This window comes from Salvelinus namaycush, chromosome 18 (assembly GCF_016432855.1).
Source record: "Salvelinus namaycush isolate Seneca chromosome 18, SaNama_1.0, whole genome shotgun sequence".
Classification (NCBI taxonomy): Eukaryota; Metazoa; Chordata; class Actinopteri; order Salmoniformes; family Salmonidae; genus Salvelinus; species Salvelinus namaycush.
Genome location: NC_052324.1, coordinates 17,777,331 through 17,801,013, shown reverse-complemented (window position 1 = coordinate 17,801,013; position 23,683 = coordinate 17,777,331). Strand labels below are relative to the sequence as shown.

Here is a 23,683-nt window from a genome sequence, read left to right as displayed (position 1 = left end):
CCTGGCTTCATGTACATTATCTACCTCAAATACCTTATCATTATTATCTACCCTGACGCCTAGTCACTTTAGCCTGGCTTCATGTACATTATCTACCTCAAATACCTTATTATTATCTACCCTGATGCCTAGTCACTTTACCCTGCCTTCATGTACATTATCTACCTCAAATACCTTATCATTATTATCTACCCTGATGCCTAGTCACTTTACCCTGGCTTCATGTACATTATCTACCTCAAATACCTTATTATTATCTACCCTGATGCCTAGTCACTTTACCCTGCCTTCATGTACACATCTACCTCAAATGCGTCGTACCTCTGCACCTTGATCTGGTACTGGTACTCCCTGTATGTAGTTCCATTCTTGTGTATTTTATTTTTATGCATTGTTGGGAAGGGATTGTATTTGGCGCATGTGACAAATAACATTTGATTTGATTCAATGGCCATGTCAGAGTCTTCTAAAAGGTTAACTCTTAAAATTATTTTCTAGTATATAATAGAAGATATGTCATTATCTGATAGAGACCTGCTGACGACAATAGTACTGTATACCTTTCACCCCAGAGCTAAATCATAATGGCATGATTGAATCCATGCAGCAGGAGTTTGCTGAGCACACATGTGGTGATCTCAAAGCCTGGAAGTGTGTGGATGACTCGTCCAATGTCCCTGACCTCTGGAACACTTTGCACTCTACTCTGAGTGGGACTAGCACTGAGTGCTGCTGGGCTGAGCCCACCACACTGGCCCCACTCTCTCCCCAGACTATGTAAACAAAAATCTGACAATTATGCACGATTTGAGTTTTGTGTTCACCGAGATTACACCATTGAAACACAGCCCTCTACAAGTCCCAGCCCAAAGTGATGGTGTGGCACTGTGACTGATGGTATGTTTGCAAATGTATTATGCAGGAAGGTGTATGTGAAGAAGGCAAGGTAATCATGTCATTTCTGGATATGTTCTCTCCTCTTGTGTGTATCTGCATGGGTGTTGCTGTTTGTCTTTGGTCCCTTGCCCTCCTCAGCCTTTGTGTAGGGTACTCTAGTATTGTTGGAGGGGTGTGTGTCGGGGAGGGGTGTGTGTCGGGGAGGGGTGTGTGTCGGGGAGGGGTGTGTGTCGGGGAGGGGTGTGCGTCGGGGAGGGGTGTGCGTGCGCTTGCGTGTTTGTGTGTTTCAGCACCTGGCTGTAATTACTCCAGCCTCAGTAGCAGTAGCACTATCATAGTCCCTTGTAACACACACACACGGTACAGAGAGCCCTCAAAGCACTGCACCTTCCGTCTTTGGTTGTGCCACTATTAAACCCTCTCATTTTAATTACGTATCTTTTATGATGTAGCCCATATTTCCATTGTGTCACTGGTGTCATCTGTCCCTGTGGGCTCAGTATCACCTCATCTCTGAGACAAGGAGACACCCACAGGCCTTTGTCAATGCAACAGGCAACGCCACTCATGTTCACTCATCTCGTTAGAAAATGGCTGCCTTGGACACATACAAGAGAGACAACTGGGACTCACTGGAACTGCACTATCATAGTCCCTTGTAACACACACACACACGGTACAGAGAGAGCCCTCAAAGCACTGCACCTTCAGTCTGGTTGTGCCACTATTAAACCCTCTCGTTTTAATTTCATATATATTATGATGTAACCAATATTTCCATTTTCTTTAGATGGAAAATGCTTCTTTCACTTCTGTTGGGAAAGAGCAGCACAGTTAGTTTTCTGTTCCAAGTGCCAGTCCTCCTGTCTAAGCACTAGGGGGCATGTTTGAAGTGGACTGGCCTCACTCACAATCACTGGTAATCTCATGTCAGATGTGATTGGTTGAGATGGATTTGAGGAGGAACTGTAGCATGTCAAAGCTCCATGTTGATCAACACGGTGTTGTCATTACCCCTCTTAATTTAGTTTACACCTTTATCCCCTTTGTTGCTAATGCCCTTGAGTATAGTCTTTGATGTCCTTAATCTGACAAATACAATTCATGGCAAATGTATAGGCTGCATTGCAGGTCTTTATCAGTACAATATGGTGGACATAAAGGGGACAGTCCTAATCAGGAAATGTAGAGACATTTCCAGTTCTCCCTCTTCTCTCACTCAGGATTAAAGCCTTGTTAATTGCTGTTCATTAAACAGTCCTTACATTTTTTTTATTAGTCATCTGCAGAATGTTACACCTTCTTTTGGATGAGGAAGCATCGGAAAGAAAGGAAGGAAGAAAAAAAAAGTGCGACCATGGGGGGGAGGGAGAGAGAGGGCGACAGAGCCAGAGAGAGGGCGACAGAGCCAGAGAGAGGGCGACAGAGCCAGAGAGAGGGCGACAGAGCCAGAGAGAGGGCGACAGAGCCAGAGAGAGGGCGACAGAGCCAGAGAGAGAGGTCAGCAGGTTGACGTTTGTCATGCATCTTGCCCTAGAGGAAGAACTGAGCAGTTTCTGCTAGATGAAAACAAAAATGTGATTTCTGGTTCTAATTTAAGGTTAGGGTTAGGCATGAGAGTTGGCAGTGTGCTTAGGGTTGGGAAAAAAGCTGATTTTGTGGCTGTGCCAGCTAGTGACCACTCTGCAGAGCTGCCTCCAGAACAACATTCAGGGACACTGCACACAGCACGTGACATGGCTAAATATAAATGTATAGAGCTCAGCTGAGTAGAGGTCATCTGTGATAGAGGTACAGAGATGGGGATGTGCTTCTCTTCTTCACAATCACTGCCGACCAGTTCTGTTTTATCTCTTAAGCTTGTGTAGTGAAACCTCAACCTGAGTGCACTGCAAAGGAGAGATCTTTGTCTCTGTTTTGTCAGATGTTCCTTATGAAGAAGCACTGCAGTCTTGCGCGTACTCTGTCCCAGTGTCTCACTCTTTCTCTTGCTCTTGCTCTTCCTCTCCCACTCTCCCTCACCTGCTTGCTCTCGCTCTACCTCTCTCTGTCCCTCAGTGTGTGCTCGGGGAGGTGAATAATCTTTTTTCCGGTAGGAGAAGAGAGAGGGAGCGGATCGAGTTTTTGCCTTGTGTTAAAAGCTCTAAAAATAGTTGCTGCACACAGTGCCCATCCAAACGTCATTCATTGAGTGAGCAAGCTGCTGCGTTGCCTTGGTGATGGGAGACGTGAGGCTTTGTAGTTGATATGTGCTGAGTATGTTTGTGTGTTCTCTCCTCAGAAAAAGGCAGAGGAAGCTCACTGGATTCTGGAAGGACTGGGACCCCGAGTAGAACTGGTGAGCCTCTGCTGTTTTCTCACCTCTTAATGGTCATCTGAATAAAATATCTAGCAACTTGTATTATTTGACCACGGGGAGGAGGGACAAGTAGCAGGGAAGGAGGGTTAGAGGGAGGAGAAAGAAAGAGGGGGAGGAGTTTGTCGGAATTGAAAGATGGCCATGTGTAGCAGGGGGTGTAGGGAGCAGGCCCTGGAGACAGGCCGAGGTGGGTTTTGTTCTTCTGTTCAGGGATGAGAGAGAGATGGACGGGCAGAATGATGGCGCTGCCTGTCTCTGATGGCTAGGAGCCAGGCACGGCCAGTGTTTCATCAATGAGCTGCTGCTGTCTGGAAGAGAGGATCTTACTGACAGTACTGTATATTATCAGTGAGAGTCAGACATCATACTTGCTCTTTATAAGCTGATTTGGGTTTGACAATAATACCTAATGTTCGCTTTCGAAGAGTTTTGTCGTGAGCAACTGAAAATCTAGTGGAGAACAAGTTCAGATTCAAATGTTTGACCCATTGGAAGGTGTTTGTCGTTCTTTTAAGCTTTCTTGTGTTGTGAAATAAAAATATGTTTTGTTTGTTTTGTGGCCAAACTTATACAAATTTTACACAAAGATGGTCTCCTTCGCTTATGAGTCTGTTCTCACTCTGTACAGTCCAGTCTCTTGAGAAGGGCTGAATTAGGGTGTCATGTCCTCGTTGTGCCCACTGCTTGTCGTTGTCAGCTTGGCACAGCATTAACAGTTATATACGATCATGGCGTAAAGAGCTTTGTTTCACTCTGTCTCATAGACATGGATGTATATGGGCTTTTGATTTAATTAATAATAGATTCAGTAATAATTGAATGTAATGGTTCAGTTGGTTCAGTTATTGAATGATGGTACACCAGGGTTTTCCCCAGGAATTTTTAAGAAGGTGGTGCTGCTGAGTACGCCGGGGGCAGGTCCGGACGGGGGTAAACTCAACATATTTTCCCCTTTTTTAACACCTGTAACTGCCATTTACAGCAATCTAGAGCAAAACATTGCCTTAACTTCTTGCCACTATAGGGGGTGCTGTTTCGCATTAGCATAATTTGCTCTACAGATTAAACTGCCTAGTACTCAATTCTTGCTCGTACAATATGCATATTATTGTTATTATTGGATAGAAAACACTCTCTAGTTTCTATAGCCGTTTGAATTATGTCTCTGAGTGAAACAGAACTCATTCTACAGCACTTTTCCTCCCAGTGTGTGAGATTTCAGAAATCTTGGCCTCTGGTTCCAGATCAGTTTTAAAGTCCCTGTAAATCCTATGAGGATACAAACACTGCCCACGCCTTCCTCTAGATGTCAGTAAGTGGTGACAATTTGAATGGAGTCGATTGCGCAATCAGTGCCTCTATAAATCACCAAATACCGGAAGTAGCGTTCTTTTGGACCCTGCGCTCAACGCAAGAAGGACGTCGGACTGGCCTTTTTCCAAGCCTTGGTTTAGCCAGTAATATAGCGCCGGTCATGTTTTTACTCGTTATAGGTGTTAAAAACATCATAAGGTAGTTAATTTAAACCGTTTTATAGCAATTTATATCCGTTTAGTGCGATTTTGAGGCATTTCTATGTGATGCTCTTTGAAGCTTTGGGCACGTTTCGGGGTCCCGGTCGAACGTTAGTGGGCATTTCGACGGACAGAGGACATCTTTCGACCAAAAGAAGATTAGACCCAAGAAAGGATACATTGCCCAAGATTCTGATGGAAGATCACCTCATAGTAAGAAATATTTAAGATGATAAATCGTTGTTCTGTCGAAAAATTTTAAACGCATATTCCGCCATTTTGTTTGGTATAGCTTCGCTTGGCGAACCCTGTATTGCACAGTAAGGATAATTTTAGAAATGTAATTCAGCGATTGCATTAAGAACTAATTTGTCTTTCGATAGCTGTCCAACTTATATTTTTTTAGTCAAGTTTATGAATAGTTATCCATGAGACAAGATCACTGTGAAAGATGGCGTCCGACATTTTCAGGCTAGTTTTGCTAGTATTGTCATTGTATAACCACGGTTGTTTGTGGCTAAATATGCACATTTTCGAACAAACTCTATATGTATGTTGTAATATGATGTTACAGGAGTGTCATCGGAAGAATTCTGAGAAGGTTAGTGAAAAAATTAATATATTTTGGCGATGATAACGATATCGCTCTCTTTGGCTTGAATCAATGGTCGGGTAACGTTTGCATATGTGGTATGCTAATATAACGATTTATTGTGTTTTCGCTGTAAAACACTTAGAACATCTGAAATATTGTCTGAATTCACAAGATCTGTGTCTTTCCATTGCTGTGAGTTGTGTATTTTTAAGAAATGTTTTATGATTAGTAATTAGGTAATACACGTTGCTCTGTGTATTTATTCTAGTCGAGTTGTGATGGTGGGTGCAATTGTAAACTATGATTTATACCTGAAATATGCACATTTTTCTAACAAAACCTATCCTATACAATAAATATGTTATCAGACTGTCATCTGATGAGGTTTTTTCTTGGTTAGTGGCTATCAATATCTTTATTTGGCCGAATTGGTGATAGCACCTGATGGAGTAAGAAACTGATGGAGTTAGGAAAGTGGTGTCTTTTGCTAACGTGGTTAGCTAATAGATTTACATATTTTGTCTTCCCTGTAAAACATTTTAAAAATCTGAAATGGTGGCTTTATTCACAAGATCTGTATCTTTCATTTGGTGTCTTGGACTTGTGATTTAATGATATTTAGATGCTACTATTTAATTGTGACGCTATGCTAGCGATGCTAATCAGTGTGGGGGGGGTGGGGGGTGATCCCGGATCCGGGGTTGAGGTTCGGTAAAGGTTAAATGATAACAAATAACTTACATTCTTCGGGGAGAACCGTGTACACAATGTGAGCCAAAACTTTTTGACAGACCTTTCTCGGTTATGTTGATAAAACGTGGATAAAACAGTATGAATTCACAACATTTGTTCACTCTGTTCAGCATCTTGTAGGTAGAATGTAATGGGTAAATTGCGTTGCTGCATAGTAACTTTGCAGTGACACCAGACAGTGTGCAGGGAAGTCGTGTAGAAGTTGTAAACAGTATGTTTAACCCTCTAGAGTTGATGTTCCTTGCTGCTGTGAAACAGGATTCTCACCTCTGGCAGCATCACCTAACCTTTTCATCTGTTTCTTCTCTCTCCCAGCCTCTGTACAACCAGCCCTCCGATACCAAGCAGTACCATGAGAACATCAAAATGTAAGTTAGCCCGCCCTCTGGGGAAAGGGACTGGGTTTATGTTAGTGTGTGTGCGTGTTTATGTCTATGTCATCTGTCACTGTAGGCTCAGTGTGATTGCTATGGTCCTAAATGCCATTACTGCGCCCCTCATGTGCCCCAGAGATTCCCATCCCAACACACGGCCACAGAGAGTGAATCACGTGGTGTCAACCACGTGTATGGAGTCTTTATTGCCCTGATAATGTGCTGAAACAATTCTTTAACCGTGCTGTCTGTGACAACCCGTTGAGATCATGTTTCTGCGGAAATGACTTTATACAGTCATAAAATGAAAATCCTTCACTTAACCTCTCTGGTACATGTGGGACGCCTCCCACCTCGACAACAGCCAGTGAAATTACAGGGCGCCAAATTCAAAACAACAGAAATCCCATAATTAAAATTCCTCAAACATACAAGTATTATCCACCATTTTAAAGATAAACTTCTTGTAAATCCAACCACAGTGTCCGATTTCAAAAAGGCTTTACTGCGAAAGCAGACCATGCGATTATGTTAGGTCAGCACCTAGTCACAGAAAACCATACAGCCATTTTTCCAGCCAAAGAGAGGAGTCACAAAAAGCAGAAATAAAGAGAAAATTAATCACTAACCTTTGATGATCTTCATCAGATGGCACTCATAGGACTTCATATTACACAATACATGTATGTTTTGTTCGTTAAAGTTCATATTTATATCCAAAAATCTCAGTTTACATTGGCGCGTTATGGTCAGAAATGCATTGTCTCAAACAAAAAAATCCGGTGAAAGTGCAGAGAGCCACATCAAATACAAAAATACTCATCATAAACATCGATAAACGATACAAGTGTTAAACATACGAATAAAGATAAACTTCTCCTTAATGCAACCGCTGTGTCAGATTTCAAAAAGGCTTTACGGAGAAAGCACACTTTGCGATTATGTTAGGTAAGCACCTAGCCACAGAAACCCATACAGCCATTTTCCAACCAAGGAGAGTGTCACAAAAGTCAGAAATAGCATTAAAATGAATCACTTACCTTTGATGATCTTCATCTGGTGGCACTCCCAGGTCTCCATGTTAGACAATAAATGTTTGTTTTGTTCGATAATGTCCCTCTTTATGTCCAAAAACCTCTGTTTTGTTCATGCGTGTTGTCCAGTAATCCAGACGAAAAGTAAAAAAAAAGTACAATAAAAGTTAGTAGAAACATGCCAAACGATGTTTAAAATCAATCCTCCGGGATCAGGCGCATGGCTGATGAATGGACATTTACACTGGCCACTGATTGAAAGTGCCGTATCTCCCTCATTTTTCAGAGTAGAAGCCTGAAACAATGCCTAAAGACTGGCCACATGTAGAGGAAGCCACAGAGCTCGTGAACTGGGTCCTAAGTCTTTGTATAGGCTTTGAATGGGAAAACAGCCTTTCAAAATAATAGTACTTCCTGGTTGGATTTTCCTCGGGTTTTCGCCTGCCTTACCCGTTCTGTTATACTCACAGACATTATTTTAACAGTTTTGGAAACTTTAGAGTGTTTTCAATCCAAATGTACTAATTATATGCATATCCTATCTTCTGGGCCTTAGTAGCAGGCAGTTAAATTGGGCACACTTTTCATCCAAAATTCCGAATGCTGCCCCCTACCCTAGTGAAGGGTTAAGTAAAATGGCCGCTTGAGGTTTAGCTCTTAGTTGTCAGTGGAGAATGAGTTAGATGGTATGCCACCAGACTTCCTGACCTCTTACCCTCACTGCCACTCTGTCTCCGCTCCGTTTGATCCTTGCACTGTTTGATCAGTATTATTGCCTCAAAGCAATTAGCAGAATGTGTGTGTGTGTGTGTGTGTGTGTGTGTGTGTGTGTGTGTGTGTGTGTGTGTGTGTGTGTGTGTGTGTGTGTGTGTGTGTGTGTGTTATTAAATACCGCAGTATACCTTTGATCCACCACAATTGACTTCTTTGTGCCCCTAACCGGTTTGATAACCTTGGCACCTGTCCCTGGTAAGAAAGATGAGAACCTTGGATTCATGGACACCACCTCTACATTTCTCAGGAATACAGTACACGCTTAGTGTTGGACAAAAGAAACTTTAGAAACGGACCAGAGCAGCTAATCTCTCCCTCCACCATCTGGTGTCCGGAGCACAATGCCATCTCTGTCCTTATACGACTTAATCTCTCAGCCCTGGTCTGGCCTGCCAGCCAGAGACGGCGTAAGTAGGGGTTGCGGGGCGTGGCCGCACCCCTTGGTTTGCGCACCTTTTGAAGTTCAGATGGGAACAGGAATAGTAACTGAAGTCTGGACAGTGACTGTAGGCCTCACATGTAGCCTATCATAATATTAATTCCAAAACTAACTGAAATACAGTACTATACAGTACTAGAAACATGTTGGATCATTTTCACAGTCCTTTAAAACCAGTCAAACCAGAAATTTTGCACAGAACATTTCCCCGGTGACTCACGAAACGTCCACGCTCCGCAAGAGAAGCAGAAATTAAGAGAGAACTTTACCAATGTCAAATAGATTGTTGATGATGCATTCATTTGATCAATTTATTATATTATTCTGGTGAGCAAGGCTATTTAATGTTCTACAGCATGACAGAAGAGGCTACCTATCTAATTAAGATTTTTCTGATTCCAAGACCTACTTTTTTATCTGAAAAATATGTAAATGAGGCATAAAAAAGATGAACACAATTAATGACAAGATAATTCCAGACTGTGCAGTTGTTGTGCTTATTTATGATATAATAGGCACGTTCTCATTAAATAATCTTAGTATGGCAAAAAAAATTGGCTTAATTAATTTAGACTTATTTTTCAAGATATTGATATAGCCTAGCTGATAAAACGACACGGTTTTTATTTGTAAAGTTCAAATAGAATATAGTCTTGCACATTATATAGTCTTGCACTTCACAATGCATCATCAATGTTAAATATCTTAATATTCGATTTAATCATACACTGAGTGTACAAAACATTAAGAACACCTGCTCTTTCCATGACATAGACTGACCAGGTGATTCCAGGTGAAAGTTATGATCCCTTATTGATGTCACCTGTTAAATCCACTTCAATCAGTGTAGATGAAGGGGAGGAGACAGGTTAAAGAAGGATTTTTAAGCCTTGACAATTGAGACATGGATTGTGTATGTATGCCGTTCAGAGGGTGAATGGGCAAGACAAAAGATTTAAGTGCCTTTGAACGGGGTATGGTGGTAGGAGCCAGGCGCACCGGTTTGTGTTATCAACTGTGGGAAGCATTGGTGTCAACATGGGCCAGCATCCCTGTGGAACGCTTTCGAAACCTTGTAGAGTCCATGCCCTGAAACTGAGGCTGTTCTGAGGGTAAAAGGGTGGTGCAAGGAAGGTGTTCTTAATGTTTTGTACACTCACAGTATATTGGCCAATAACACAAATGGAATCATGTAGTAACCAAAATAGTGTTAAACAAATCAAATATTTTGAAAATGTGATATTCTTCAAAGTAGCCACCCTTTACCTTGATGACAGCTTTGCACACACTTGGCATAATCTCAACCAGCTTCATGAGGAATGCTTTTCGAATAGTCTTGAAGGAGTTCCCACACATGCTGAGCACTTGTTGGCTGCTTTTCCTTCACTCTGCGGTCCAACTCATCCCAAACCATAATGCCTGGAGGTGTGTTTTGGGTCATTGTCTTGTTGAAAAACAAATGATAGTCCCACTAAGCGCAAACCAGATGGGATGGCGTATCACTGCAGAATGCTGTGGTAGCCATGCTGGTTAAGTGTGCCTTGAATTCTAAATAAATCACAGACAGTGTCACCAGCAAAGCACCATTACTCCTCCTCCTCCATGCTTCACGGTGGGAACCACACATGCAGAGATCATCCGTTCACCTACTCTGCGTCTCACAAAGACACAGCGGTTGGAACCAAAAGTCTCACATTTGGACTCATCAGACCAAAGGACAGATTTTCACCGGTCTAATGTCCATTGCTCGTGTTTCTTGGCAAAGCAAGTTTCTTCTTCATATTGGTGTCCTTTAGTAGTGGTTTCTTTGCAGAAATTTGACCATTGAAGGCCTGATTCACGCAGTCTCCTCTGAACAGTTGATGTTGAGATTTGTCTGTTACTTGAACTCTGAAGCACTTATTTGGGCTGCAATTTCTGAGCCTGGCGGTCCGCATGAGAGCCAGTTTTATCATAATGCTTATTGGTTTTTGCAACTGCACTTGAAGAAACTTTCAAAGTCCCTGAAATGTTCCATATTGACTGGCCTTCATGTCTTAAAGTAATGATGGACTGTCGTTTCTCTTTGCTTATTTGAGCTGTTCTTGCCATAATATGGACTTGGTCTTTTACCAAATAGGGCTATCTTCTATATAACACCCCTACCTTGTCACAACACAACTGATTGGCTGAAAACGCATTAAGAAGGAGATAAAGTCCACAAATTCACTTTTAAGAAGGTACACCTGTTAATTGAAATGCATTCCAGGTGACTACCTCATGAAGCTGATTGAGAGAATGCCAAGGGTGTGCAAAGTTCATTTTGATTCAACACTTTTTACTACATGATTCCATATGTGTTATTTCATAGTTTTGATGTCTTCACTATTATTCGACAATGTAGAAAATAGAAAAAATAAAGAAAACCCTCGGAATTGAGTGTGTGTCTAAACTTTTGACTGGTACTGTACGTGTCTAAGTGTGTGGGAGAGTGAATCAGGGAGTTTAAATGTTTGTTTATATAGGAACATGTTTCGATGAAGAGGTCACCGTGTCGTCTTACGATATCTTTAGACTGCTTCTGTGCTGTTGTCTTCTGCTTCACACACACACACACACACACACACACACACACACACACACACACACACACACACACACACACACACACACACACACACACACACACACACACACACACACACACACACACACACACACACATGTGATGTGATGTGACTATGGCATCCAAGCTGGCCGTCTAGTATGGACAAGTATGCCTCCAAACCTCCCCCCCCCCCCCCCCCCCCCCCCCCCTCAGTTCCCAGCTCATTACATTCAGTCTTACATGAAAGGTATTTTGGTTTCCACAACAGCATAAATATCTCTGACTCACAGGTCAGCCCACATGTTAGAGTGGTGTGGGCAGAGTGTGGCACGCATGGAAATTTGGTGAAGTCACAGCTCGGAGGTGTGAAGAATAACCTTCCAGCTCCCAGACAGTAGCCTGCTTCTCCCCTGTCCACCTCTAACATCTTATTACTCAGTATAGAACTCTGTCTGTGTGTGTTTTTGTCCGTCTTGTATTCGAGCTAGTATCTCCGCCTGTATTGTGTCTATGCACACAGAGTGATTTTGTGTGTGTGACTCAACGTTCATATGGGTCTCAGTATGTGTATATATTAATGAGTTTAGATGTTTGTTTATATAGAGACGTGTAGATGGCAGTGTCTATGTTGTGATGAGGTCACCGTGTCCACTTATAGACTCTTTAGACTGCCTCAGTGCTGTTTTCTGCTTGACATGCGTGCGTGCGCACACACTAGTACAGCATTACTTCCTGCTGTCTGTCTGTCCTTACCTGGGGGCCTGGATCCTAGCTGATGTGACTCACGGTGAATTAGATGGCACGTGACCTTACAACTGACAGGAATAAAACGTCATCTTTCACCGAAGGCCGAGAGAACGGATGGAGCAGCTGCCTAAGCAGATTACTGCCCTGACCTTTATTTGAAGAACTCTGGCTGGTTTGCTATTCCCGGGCCGGACCAACTTTAAAAGTCTGGCTCCTCTTTCTGTCCACCCCACCCCCCCGAAACGATTTGGTGTTTATCGATTTAGGGACCAGAATTGTTTGCCTGTGTGTGTGTGGGTTGTAATAAAGTTCATACCTGGACAGCAGGACGTGTTAGCTACTCTTTACGGGTTAGAAATACAATTCCCCCCCCCCCCCCCCCCCCCAAACTGACAAAAATGTAATTCAAATCCTCTGTTTCCTTCCTATCAATCTTCTGTCTTATTGTCCCTTTCATTTATCTTTCCTTTGTATCTCTCTTTCTCCTTTCTTCACCCTTCACAGAAACCAGGCGATGAGGAAGAAGCTCATTCTTTACTTCAAGAGGAGAAATCATGCTCGTAAGCAGTGGGTGAGTACAGAACAGTGTGCTTCTCTGCTGGGACTGCTCTATGACCGATGACTAGATGTTAACTGGGCCAAGGAGCTCCTTGAAGTGTGTCCATGATCCACAGACTAAAGGGAAAGGAGCTCTGGGCCCTTGTGCCTGTTCTTTAGTAACACTGTAGCAGTAGCTACTCCTATGAAGTGTTGGACCACAGCTACTACGGCTTTTGAAAAATGAAAGGTAAAAAAATGGAATAAAGGAGATGTCTCGCTGTGATTCAGCTCTCCCAGGACTTTCTTCTTCTCGGTCACATCAAGTCTGCTTCCTGTCTGGTGGTGGTAGATGGTACAGAGATGGTAGATGCTACAGGAGATGCACCACTGCTCGCTCGCTCTGTCAGTGTGTCAGTGATTGAGCAGGACCAAGGCAGCGGGCGGCGCTAAAAATAACCCTGCCATCGATCGTCCAGGCTCTGATGTCAGAGTTAGGCAGACATCCTCAATCACCCGCCCTGACAGAAAATCTTTACCACAAATCAAGCCCTTACTTTTCCTGTGGAATATATTTCCACTGGGATACATTATGTGTAATAACCATGTTTCACCTCAGAAAAATGACATCCTCAACAATGCAGGAGAATTGGGAATAATTTAATAGTTGCAGAGTTACACTAACCCTAAATGCAGAAATTATATCTAAACTGTAATTTATAGAGAGGCACACCTACCGCCCCATAGTGCTATTTGCCGGCCCATGTGCTGCAGGGTCATATATCCACCAGTCATGGTGTGTGTAGTGTAAGTAGAGGTTCCAGGCCAGCTCCAGGCTGGAGAGGGGAGCGCAGGCTGGAAAAGACATGGGCAGCTGTTTTAAGAGACCTCAGAGGGCTGTGTCTCCTCCAGGGCTAATGGTCTGCTTTACAGCCTGCCCCGTCGAGCAGCTGGGAAAACATGGAGCTCTGTTTTGGTCATGACTCAAGGTTAGACTCAGTCTCTGTAGAAGCACAGCACATCATGGCACAAAAAGGGACACTATTTGTATTTTGGAGGAGTTGGTTGTATTTATTTTGTTTGTTTTTTCCTTCAGGAACAGAAGTTCTGCCAGCGCTATGACCAGTTGATGGAGGCCTGGGAGAAGAAGGTGGAGCGCATTGAGAACAACCCCCGGCGCCGGGCCAAGGAGAGCAAGGTGCGCGAGTACTACGAGAAACAGTTCCCTGAGATCCGCAAGCAGAGGGAGCTGCAGGAGCGCATGCAGAGGTGAGTCAAGGCCTGGGGCCTCCTGCTCCTTCATATACTAGTCAAGACATTAGATGGAGTAATTCCAATCAGTTAAAGAGTCTGATTACATTGAGTTGTTACTTGGTTACAGTATGGAGGGAAGTCTGTGTATATAATGTCAGAGAAGGAGGATATCCGCTCCTATACATGCAGTGTGTTGACATGTCCTCTGTGTTCCCCCGGTGGGGAGTAGCCGGGTGGGGCAGCGTGGAGGGGGATTGGCCTCGTCTTCAGCCCGCAGTGAACACGAGGTCTCTGAGATCATCGACGGCATATCAGAGCAAGAGGTGAGCTCTTCCAAATCAAATCAAGCATTATTTCTACAGCACATTTCAGACATGGAATGCAACACAATGTGCTTCACAGGAGAAAATCAAATAAAAACAATGAATGGTTTACTGCACAACAAACATAAGAGGATAAAAAACTAAAGAATAACAATAAAAACTGAACGACTAAAAAGCACCCGAAGGAAAAGCAAAGCTAAACAATTATTATTATTTTTTTAAAGATCTCTTTTAAATATGTCCACAGTTTCGCCCCACAATCGTGGGTTGATTTTTAAAAAACAGTTGAAGAATCTTAAAATGAATTCTAAAACTCACAGGCAGCCAGTGCAGAGACTTTAAAACCGGTGTAATGTGTGCTTTCTGTCGGGTCAGTACCCGTGCTGCAGCATTCTGTATGTTTTGCAGTTGACAAATGGCTTTCTTGGGTAGACCAGACAGGAGAGTATTACAGTAGTCAACCCTGCTTGTAATAAAAGCATGTATGAGTCTTTCTGTATCAGCCTGAGAGGGAAACGGACGCACTTTGGCAATGTTCCTCAGGTGGTAATAAGCTGTTTTGGTCACATTCCTTGTGTGGGATTCGAAATTGACTTCAGAATGTAAAATATACCTAGGTTTTTTACCTGGTGTTATTGTTATTCCCTGTGAATTAAGACATGTGGCCAGATTCTCTTTCTGTGCTTCGGCTCCAACAATAAGTACCTCTGTCTTGTCTTGATTTAGCTGGATGAAATTTTGAGCCATCCAAGTATTTTAAATCACTAATACAGTCTAATGTATCTGTGGAGCTAAAATCCACTGGTGACACATGTAAAGTTGTGTATCATCTGCGTAGCAGTGAAAATCAATGCTGTGCTTTCTGATAACGCTGCCAAGGGGTAACATATATAAACTGAACAGTTCAGGACCCAAAATCGAACCTTGAGAAACGCCACTTGATATGTATTTTGTCTGAGTTATGTTCACCAAGGGTGACAAACTATTGACCGGTTAAATGGGTCCTAAACCAATTTAGAACTGGACCGGAGAGGCCAACCCACTGGACCGGAGATTGGCCAAAAATGGTTAGGAGCTGAAGAATCTAGATTACTTTTCTTCAGAAGGGGTTTCACCATATCAGTTTTTAGTGCAGGGGGGAAAAGTGCCTGTGAACAAGGAGTGATGAACAATACCTTGAAATTCTTCAGATATGCATTAAAAACTGTTTTGAAGGTGGATGGGGATAGGATCGAGAAGGCAGGTAGAAGTCTTAAGTTGTGATATCACTTTCCTGAGCACATCTGTGTCAACAATGTAAAATAAATCCATAGTGCCTTTGCGTGGTAGGCTAGGGCACATATCAAACTTCTCATCAGGTCTTGCTTGACTGATACCCAGCCTAACGTTTATCTTATATCTGAAATATGCCGCAAAGGAAAGTTCGCAGGTTTGCGAGGGTAGGATTTATCAGGCCATCAATGGTCGAGAAGAGCACTCTGTAATTATTCTGATTATTAGTGGTCAAGTTAGAAAAATTTGCCCGTCTGGCATTTCCAATTACCTTGTTATATTTGCCAAGTTTCTCTCTCAGAATATCATAATGGACCTGCAACTTTGACTTCCTCCACTTCCGACTATGCCTTTTTGCAATTTACCTTCAATTGATTAGTTTCCTCACTCATTCAAAGGCATTTGGATGTGGCCTTTTTCAACTTTACTGGAGCTATGGCATCAATGGTTGCCCTGAATTTGCTATTAAAGATATCAACTAAATTGTCACGAGGAAGTCAGGATAGGTGACGGAGTATTGTTCAGACACAATAAAATCGGTAGCAACTTCAGAGGTAAGATAGTGTTTCTCAATAATGTGTTCAGCATTACCCTGTGCTATGGGCAACAAGGTAGTAAAAAATCCACAGTGGTGATCAGATAAAGCAATATCAACTATAGAGGATATGTCAATAGAAAGCCTCTTGGTAATAACCAGGTCCAGAGTATGGCTGCGGTTATGGGTGGGCCCAGTAACATGTTGGATAAAGTCCATAGAGCTCAAAATATTCATTACTTCAATGGTCTTGGAGTCAGTCTCTTTGTCAACATGAATATTAAAATCGCCCAACACCAATGATTTTGTCATAGTTCTCAAGGACAATAGACAAAAGCTCTTACACTACTTCACCTCCCTCTTTTTTCCTCTCCCTCCATCGTCTCTCTTTTCTGTACCCGTCATTCCCCATATCTCTCTCTCTTTAGTGCCCTTTCTCTCACTCATGAATATACAGTGTTCTTGTCATGCCTGTTGCTTGACCCTCTCAATCACCAATTTCTTTGTCACGTGAGGCTGAATGACACAGTTACTGTAGCTGCGTAACACTTATAACCAGTTCAGGAAGCATGTGATGTGGTCTTTTTAGTGTCAAGGCCCGGAGAAGATGGCTGACATTTTACATGCTCCTGACAGAATGCATTTTTTTTTTTTTTGCGTCGTTTGTTTATTTTTACTTATTCTGTGCATAATATTGCTGCCTCCGTTTCTTATGACCGAAAATAACTTCTGGACATCAGAACAGCGATTACTCGCCACGAACTGGCAGAAGCCCCCCCCCCCGCTTTAATTAGCCCGGCGTGAAGGACATACTGCTTTCCCGGGAACAGGCCCAAATCCCCGTCATTTGCGTGAAGAGAAGACAGAGAAAAAGAGGACGGAGGCCGGGCTGCCTTGTGAGAATTCGTAGGCGATCGAATAAACCCCCACTGCCTTCCGTTCTACTAGCTAACATGCAATCATTGGAAAATTAAATCGACGACCTACGAGGAAGATTAAACTACCAACGGGACATTAAAAACTGTAATATCTTATACTTCACGGAGTCGTGGCTGAACAATGATATTATCAACATTCAACTGGCTGGTTATACGCTGTATCGGCAGGATAGAACATCGGCGTCTGATAAGACAAGGGGGGTGGACTATGTATATTTGTAAACAACAGCTGGTGCACGATATCTAAGGAAGTCTCGAGGTTTTGCTCGCCTGAGGTACCTGAGTATCTCATGATAAGCTGTAGACCACACTATCTACCTAGAGAGTTTTCATCTGTATTTTTCGCAGCTGTCTACATACCACCACAGACCGATGCTGGTACTAAGACCACACTCAATGAGCTGTATACCGCCATAAGCAAACAGGAAAACGTTCATCCAGAGGCCGCGCTCCTAGTGGCCGGGGACTTTAATGCAGGGAAACCTACATCCGTTATACCAAATTTCTATCAGCATGTTAAATGTGCAACCAGAGGGAAAAAAAACTCTAGACCACCTTTACTCCATTCACAGAGACGCGTATAAAGCTCGCCCTCACCCTCCATTTGGCAATCTGACCATGCTTCTATCCTCCTGATTCCTGCGTACAAGTGAAATTTAAAGCAGGAAGCACCAGTGATTCGGTCAATAAAAAAGTGGTAAGATGAAGCAGATGCTAAGCTACAGGACCGTTTTTCTAGCACAGACTGGAATATGTTCCGGGATTCCTCCGATGGCATTGAGGAGTACGCCAACTCAGTCATTGGCTTCATCAATAAGTGCATCGACGACGTCGTCCCCACAGTGACCGTACGTACATACCCCAACCAGAAGCCATGGATTACAGGCAACATTCGCACTGAGTTAAAGGCTAGAGCTGCCGCTTTCAAGGAGCGGGACTCTAACCCGGAAGCTTATAAGAAATCCTGCTATGCCCTCCGACGAACCATCAAACAGGCAAAGCGTCAATACAGGACTAAGATCGAATCGTACTACACCGGTTTCGATGCTCGTCGGATGTGGCAGGGCTTGCAAACCATTACAGACTACAAAGGGAAGCACAGCCGAGAGCTGCCCAGAGACACAAGACTACCAGGCGAGCTAAACTACTTCTATGCTCGCTTCGAGGCAAATAACACTGAAACATGAATGTATGAAACATGCATGAGAGCACCAGCTGTTCCGGATGACTGTGTGATCACACTCTCCGCAGACGACGTGAGTAAGACCTTTAAACAGGTCAACATTCACAAGACTGCAGGGCCAGAACGTGTACTGCGAGCATGCGCTGACCAACTGGCAAGTGTCTTCACTGACATTTTCAACTTCTCTCTGTCCGAGTCTGTAATACCTATTTTTTTTAAGCAGACCACCATAGTCCCTGTGACCAAGAACACTAAGGTAATGTGCCTAAATGACTACCGACCCGTAGCATTCACGTCTGTAGCCATGAAGTGCTTTGAAAGGCTGGTCATGGCTCACATAAACACCATTATCCCAGAAACCCTAAACCCACTCCAATTTGCATACCGCCCTAACAGATCCACAGATGATGCAGTCTCTGTTGCACTCCACACTGCCCTTTCCCGCCTGGACAAAGGAACAACTATGTGAGAATGCTCTTCATTGACTACAGCTCAGCGTTCAACACCGTAGTGCCCTCAAAGCTCATCATTAAGCTAAGGACCCTGGGAAATAACCTAAATAACTCCCTCTGCAACTGCATCCTGGTCTTCCTGACAGGCCACCCCAGGTGGTGAGGGTAGGTAACAACACATCCACCATGCTGATCCTCAACACAGGGACCCCTCAGGGGTTCGTGCTCAGTCCCCTCCTGTACTCCCTGTTCACTCATGACTGCACGGCCAGGCACGACTCCAACACCATCATTAAGTTTGCCGATGACACAACAGTGGTAGGCCTGATCACCGACAACGACGAGACAGCCTATAGGGAGGAGATCAGACACCTGACCGTGTGGTGCCAGGACAACAACCTCTCCCTTAACGTGATCAAGACAAAGGAGATGATTGTGGACTACAGGAAAAAGAGGACTGAGCACGCCCCCATTCTCATCGACGGGGCTGTAGTGGAGCAAGTTCCTTGGTGTCCACATCACCAACAAACTAATATAGTCCAAGCACACCAAGACAGTTGTGAAGAGGGCACGACAAAACCTATTCCCCCTCAGGAGACTGAAAAGATTTGTCATTGGTCCCCAGATCCTCAAAAGGTTCACAGCTGCACCATCAAGAGCATCCTGACTGGGTGCATCACTACCTGGTATGGCATCTGCTCGGCCTCTGACCGCAAGGCACTACAGAGGGTAGTGCGTATGGCCCAGTACATCACTGGCCATCTAGGACCTCTATACCAGGCAGTGTCAGAGGAATGCCCTAAAAATTGTCAGACTCCAGCCACCCTAGTCATAGACTGTTCTCTCTGCTATCGCACGGCAAGCGGTACCGGAACGCCAAGTCTAGGTCCAAGAGGCTCCTAAACAGATTCTACCCCCAAACCATAAGACTCCTGAACATCTAATCAAATGGCTACCCAGTCTATTTGCATTGCCCCCCCTTCTATGCTGCTGCTACTCTCTGTTATCATCTACGTTTTGTCACTTTAATAACTCTACCTACATGCACATATTACCTCAATTACCTCGACTAACCGGTTCCCCCGCACATTGACTCTGTACCGGTATCTCCTGTACCGTATATAGTCTCGCTATTGTATTTTGCTGCTGCTCTTTAATTACTTGTTCCTTTTATTTCTTATTCTTATTTTTTTTCAACTGCATTGTTGCTTAGGGGCTTGTAAGTAAGCGTTTCACTGTAAGGTGAAACGCCTGTTGTATTCGGCGCTTGTGACTAATTTAATTTAATTTGATTTTGATGTGTGATCCAGACAGATACAGTGCCTTCAGAAAGTATTCACACCCCTTGACTTTTACACATTTTGTTGTTACAGCCCAAATTTAAAGTTGATTAAATTGAGATTGTGACGCTGGCCTAGACACAATATTCCATAATGTCAGTGGAATAATGTCTTTTTAGATTTTTTATTTTTACAAATTGCTAAAATGTCTTATCCCTTTGAGCATGGTGAAGTTATTAATTTTGCTTTGGATGGTGTATCAATACATCCAGTCACTACAAAGTTACAGGCGTCCTTCCGAACTCAGTTGCCGGGGAGAATGGAAACCGCTAAAAGATTTTACCGTGAGGCCAACTGGGACTTTAAAACAGTTAGAGTTCAATAGCTGTGATAGGAGAAACCTGAGGATGGATCAACAACATTTTAGTTACTCCACAATACTAACATAAATGACGGAAGCATGTACAGAATAAAACATATTTCAAAACATGCATCCTGTTTGCAATAAGACACGAAAGTAAAGCTGCAAAAAATGTGACAAATAAGTTAACTTTGTCCTGAATCCAAATTGTTATGTTTGGGACAAATCCAACACATCACTGAGTACCACTCTTCATATTTTCAAGCATGGTGGTGGCTGCATTATGTTATGTGTATGCTTGCCATCAGCAAGACTAGGGAGTTTTTTTAGGATACAAATAAATGGAATAGAGCTAAGCATAGGCAAAATCCTAGAAGAAAACCTGGTTCAGTCACTGGGAGACATTCACCTTTTTAGAAGGACAATAACCTAAAACACAAGGCCAAATATACAATCCAGATGGGCAAAGCTCTTAGAGACTTACCCAGAAAGACTCTGCTAAGGTGATTCTAACAAGTATTGACTCAGGGGTGTGAATACTCATGGGATATATTTCTGTATTTCATTTTCAAAAAAACATGTTTTCACTTTATCATTATAGGGTAATGTGTGTAGATGAGTCAGAAGAATTCTTAATTCAGGCTGTAACACAACAAAATATGGATTAAGTCAAGGGGTATGAATACTTTCTGAAGACAGTGTAGATGCACACAAACACACACAGAGTAAAGAGACTCTAGCTCTGCCACTTGCACAACCGATGAGTTTGAACTCTGCACAGTGGTTAGAGATGTCACTTCCTCTCTTCCCCAGTCACCCTCATTCCTCCCTCCCCTCCCCTCTGAAAGGCATGCTGAGGATGAAAGGGGGAGATATGTCAGCCACAGGGTCCCTGCTGTGAGTGTTCCACAGGACAAGCAGAGCTGGCTTGTGAATAACAGGGCTAGTCATCACACTGAGTACAGTACAGGGGCAGTGTTTATCTGTAAGGTCAGCCCAGGCCTGGATAAGCACTGACTGCTCACCCTAGGCGTGCAGCATCGCCCTCTTCCCCTCCTCCTCCCTGACCTCAAACTTCCTCTAAATCTCATGACCTCTTACACACTTAACACAACACGACTGTTGCGCCTGTGTCACCACCGTTGCCTCTGTGCACTGTTTATCTCAGCCTCCTGTATTTGGAAAGCTCTACTTTGGTGTACACTAACAGCCTACTCACCCCAAGACCTTTTGTCTGTTTGTCTGATTGTGTGTGTGTGTGTGTTTACACACGTGTGCGGGTGCGTGTTTGTGTCAGAACACCGAGAAGCAAATGCGTCAGCTGGCGGTCATCCCTCCCATGCTATTTGACGCAGAGCAGCAACGTATCAAGTTCATCAACATGAACGGCCTGATGGACGACCCCATGAAGGTGTACAAGGACCGGCAGGTCATGAACATGTGGAGCGAGCAGGAGAAGGACACCTTCCGTGAGAAGTAAGTCACTCACTCAGACGTAGAAATACACTGCATAGAATGGCAGAACTGTGTGCTGTGCAGTAGTAGACAAAGCTCGCTTTGTGTTTCTGAGAGCAGTGAGAAGTGGCATGCATGGTGGTTTGGTCGGACTGAGATTTGGAATAGAAATGTCTGACCTATCCAAAGGTCCGGGAGTTGTTGAGGAAGTGAATCTTCCCTCTTTGTGAGAAATGAGAGGATATATCAACCAGCCAAACGTAAACCACAGACGGAGATCAGAGACTGTGAATGCTGCCCCGGTGCAGAGAGAGAGAGAGAGAGAGAGAGAGAGAGAGATGTGGATGTGATGCCTGCTGCTGCAGACTGCACAGTGAAGTGTCTTACCCTCTCAGCCTCAACCCTCTCAGCCTCAACCCTCAGTAAGAGAGAGTTGGGAGAGATGTAAGCAATGCTCAGTACTGGCTATGTTTTCCTATTGGGATATAAAGTAATGTCAGGTAGGATGCACTGATAGAAGTATGGTGAAGGAGCTGTAGGTTAGTGTGGATGAGAGCATGCTTTAGATGAATAATAGAGAGTGAAATATCTCTGGAGAGATGGATGTGTGACTGAAGTCATCGCTGATGGGAGCCTCTTCTCCCATCAGGCAAACTACACATACGTCATTCTCCACAATTTACCTGCATATCAAAAGGCAGAGTGCCTGTAGATAATTCATTTGATAGAAAGTATTAAATATGTATCTCTGTCTGCTTTGTGCTCACAGGTTCATCCAGCACCCAAAAAACTTTGGCCTGATTGCTTCTTTCCTGGAGAGAAAGGTACATTTGGGAAGATCTCACTCCATGCACAGTGGTAGACCCCAAGTTCTGACACCTGAGTAGTCTTGTATTGTCATCCTGCTTGGGAGATGAGGTCCTAGTAATGTTGTTTTGTTTCAGACAGTGGCAGAGAGTGTCCTCTTCTACTACCTGACCAAAAAGAACGAGAACTACAAGAACATTGTGCGCAGGAACTATCGGCGCCGTGGCAGGAGCCAGGTACTGTACCTAGAACCTTACGGAACCTAACCAATCCACTTCAGGCATTCTCAAGGTAAAAGACGGTTATCAGTTAAACACTGGGTTATGGGGCCTCCCGAGTGGCGCTGCGGTCTAAGGTGGCGCTGCGGTCTAAGGTGGCGCTGCGGTCTAAGGTGCATGGAGTGAGACGTCACTACAGACCCGGGTTCAATCCCAGTCTGTATCCTAACCAGTTCTGACTGGGAGTCCCATAAGGCGGCGCACAATTGGCAAAATGTCGTCCGGGTTAGGGGAGGGTTTGGCAGGGGGGGCTTTACTTGGCTCATTGCGCTATAGCGACTCCTTGTGGTGTGCTGGGTGCCAGCAGGCTCACGGTCGTCAGCTGAACAGTGTTTCCTCCGACACATTGATGCGGCTGGCTTCCGGGTTAAGCGGGCAGGTGTTAGTGTGGTTTGGCAGGTCGTGTTTCGGAGGACGCATGACTCGACCTTCGCCTCTCCCGAGCCCTTTGGGGAGTTGCAGCGATGAGACAAGATCATAATTGTATATTACAAAATTGGGGAGAAAAAGAGAAAATATAAGACGACTGGGTTGAGTACCACTTGCAGGGAGAGGTAAAACAGCCATGGGGCTCTGTGAGTAGTGGGATCAGTAGAGGATAGGTCGTCATGCAAGCAGCGCACCAATCATGTTGGCACACTGCGCACCTTACCAATTACTCATGCTACACCCACACACACATACATTCATGCTACACACACACATCACAACTGCTGCTACCAGACTCTTATTATACTAATCAGTTTATACACTTGCCCCCTATCCCCATATTCCCCAATACAAGTGTAAATGTTGGACTATAAATTGTACCTTCCTGTATTATACTTATGCTAAAATGTTTATTCTATTCCACTGAGCCATTTACTTTATGTTCATATGCTTATCTTTTATTATTTCTTATTGTTGCATTGTGGAGAAGGAACCTGCAAGTAAGC

General features: G+C 43.8%; 1 protein-coding gene across 1 annotated transcript in view; it reads left to right on the top strand.

Moving 5' to 3' along the window:
* Positions 1–23,683, top strand: part of LOC120063187 (nuclear receptor corepressor 2-like) — a 127,531-nt gene that overhangs the window by 67,278 nt on the left and 36,570 nt on the right. The window contains exons 7-14 of the mRNA XM_039013397.1: positions 3,179–3,235; positions 6,434–6,486; positions 12,578–12,644; positions 13,707–13,879; positions 14,094–14,187; positions 21,506–21,684; positions 22,433–22,487; positions 22,608–22,706. Of these exons, the coding sequence (XP_038869325.1) occupies positions 3,179–3,235; positions 6,434–6,486; positions 12,578–12,644; positions 13,707–13,879; positions 14,094–14,187; positions 21,506–21,684; positions 22,433–22,487; positions 22,608–22,706 (777 nt within the window). The remainder of the gene's footprint in view (positions 1–3,178; positions 3,236–6,433; positions 6,487–12,577; positions 12,645–13,706; positions 13,880–14,093; positions 14,188–21,505; positions 21,685–22,432; positions 22,488–22,607; positions 22,707–23,683) is intronic.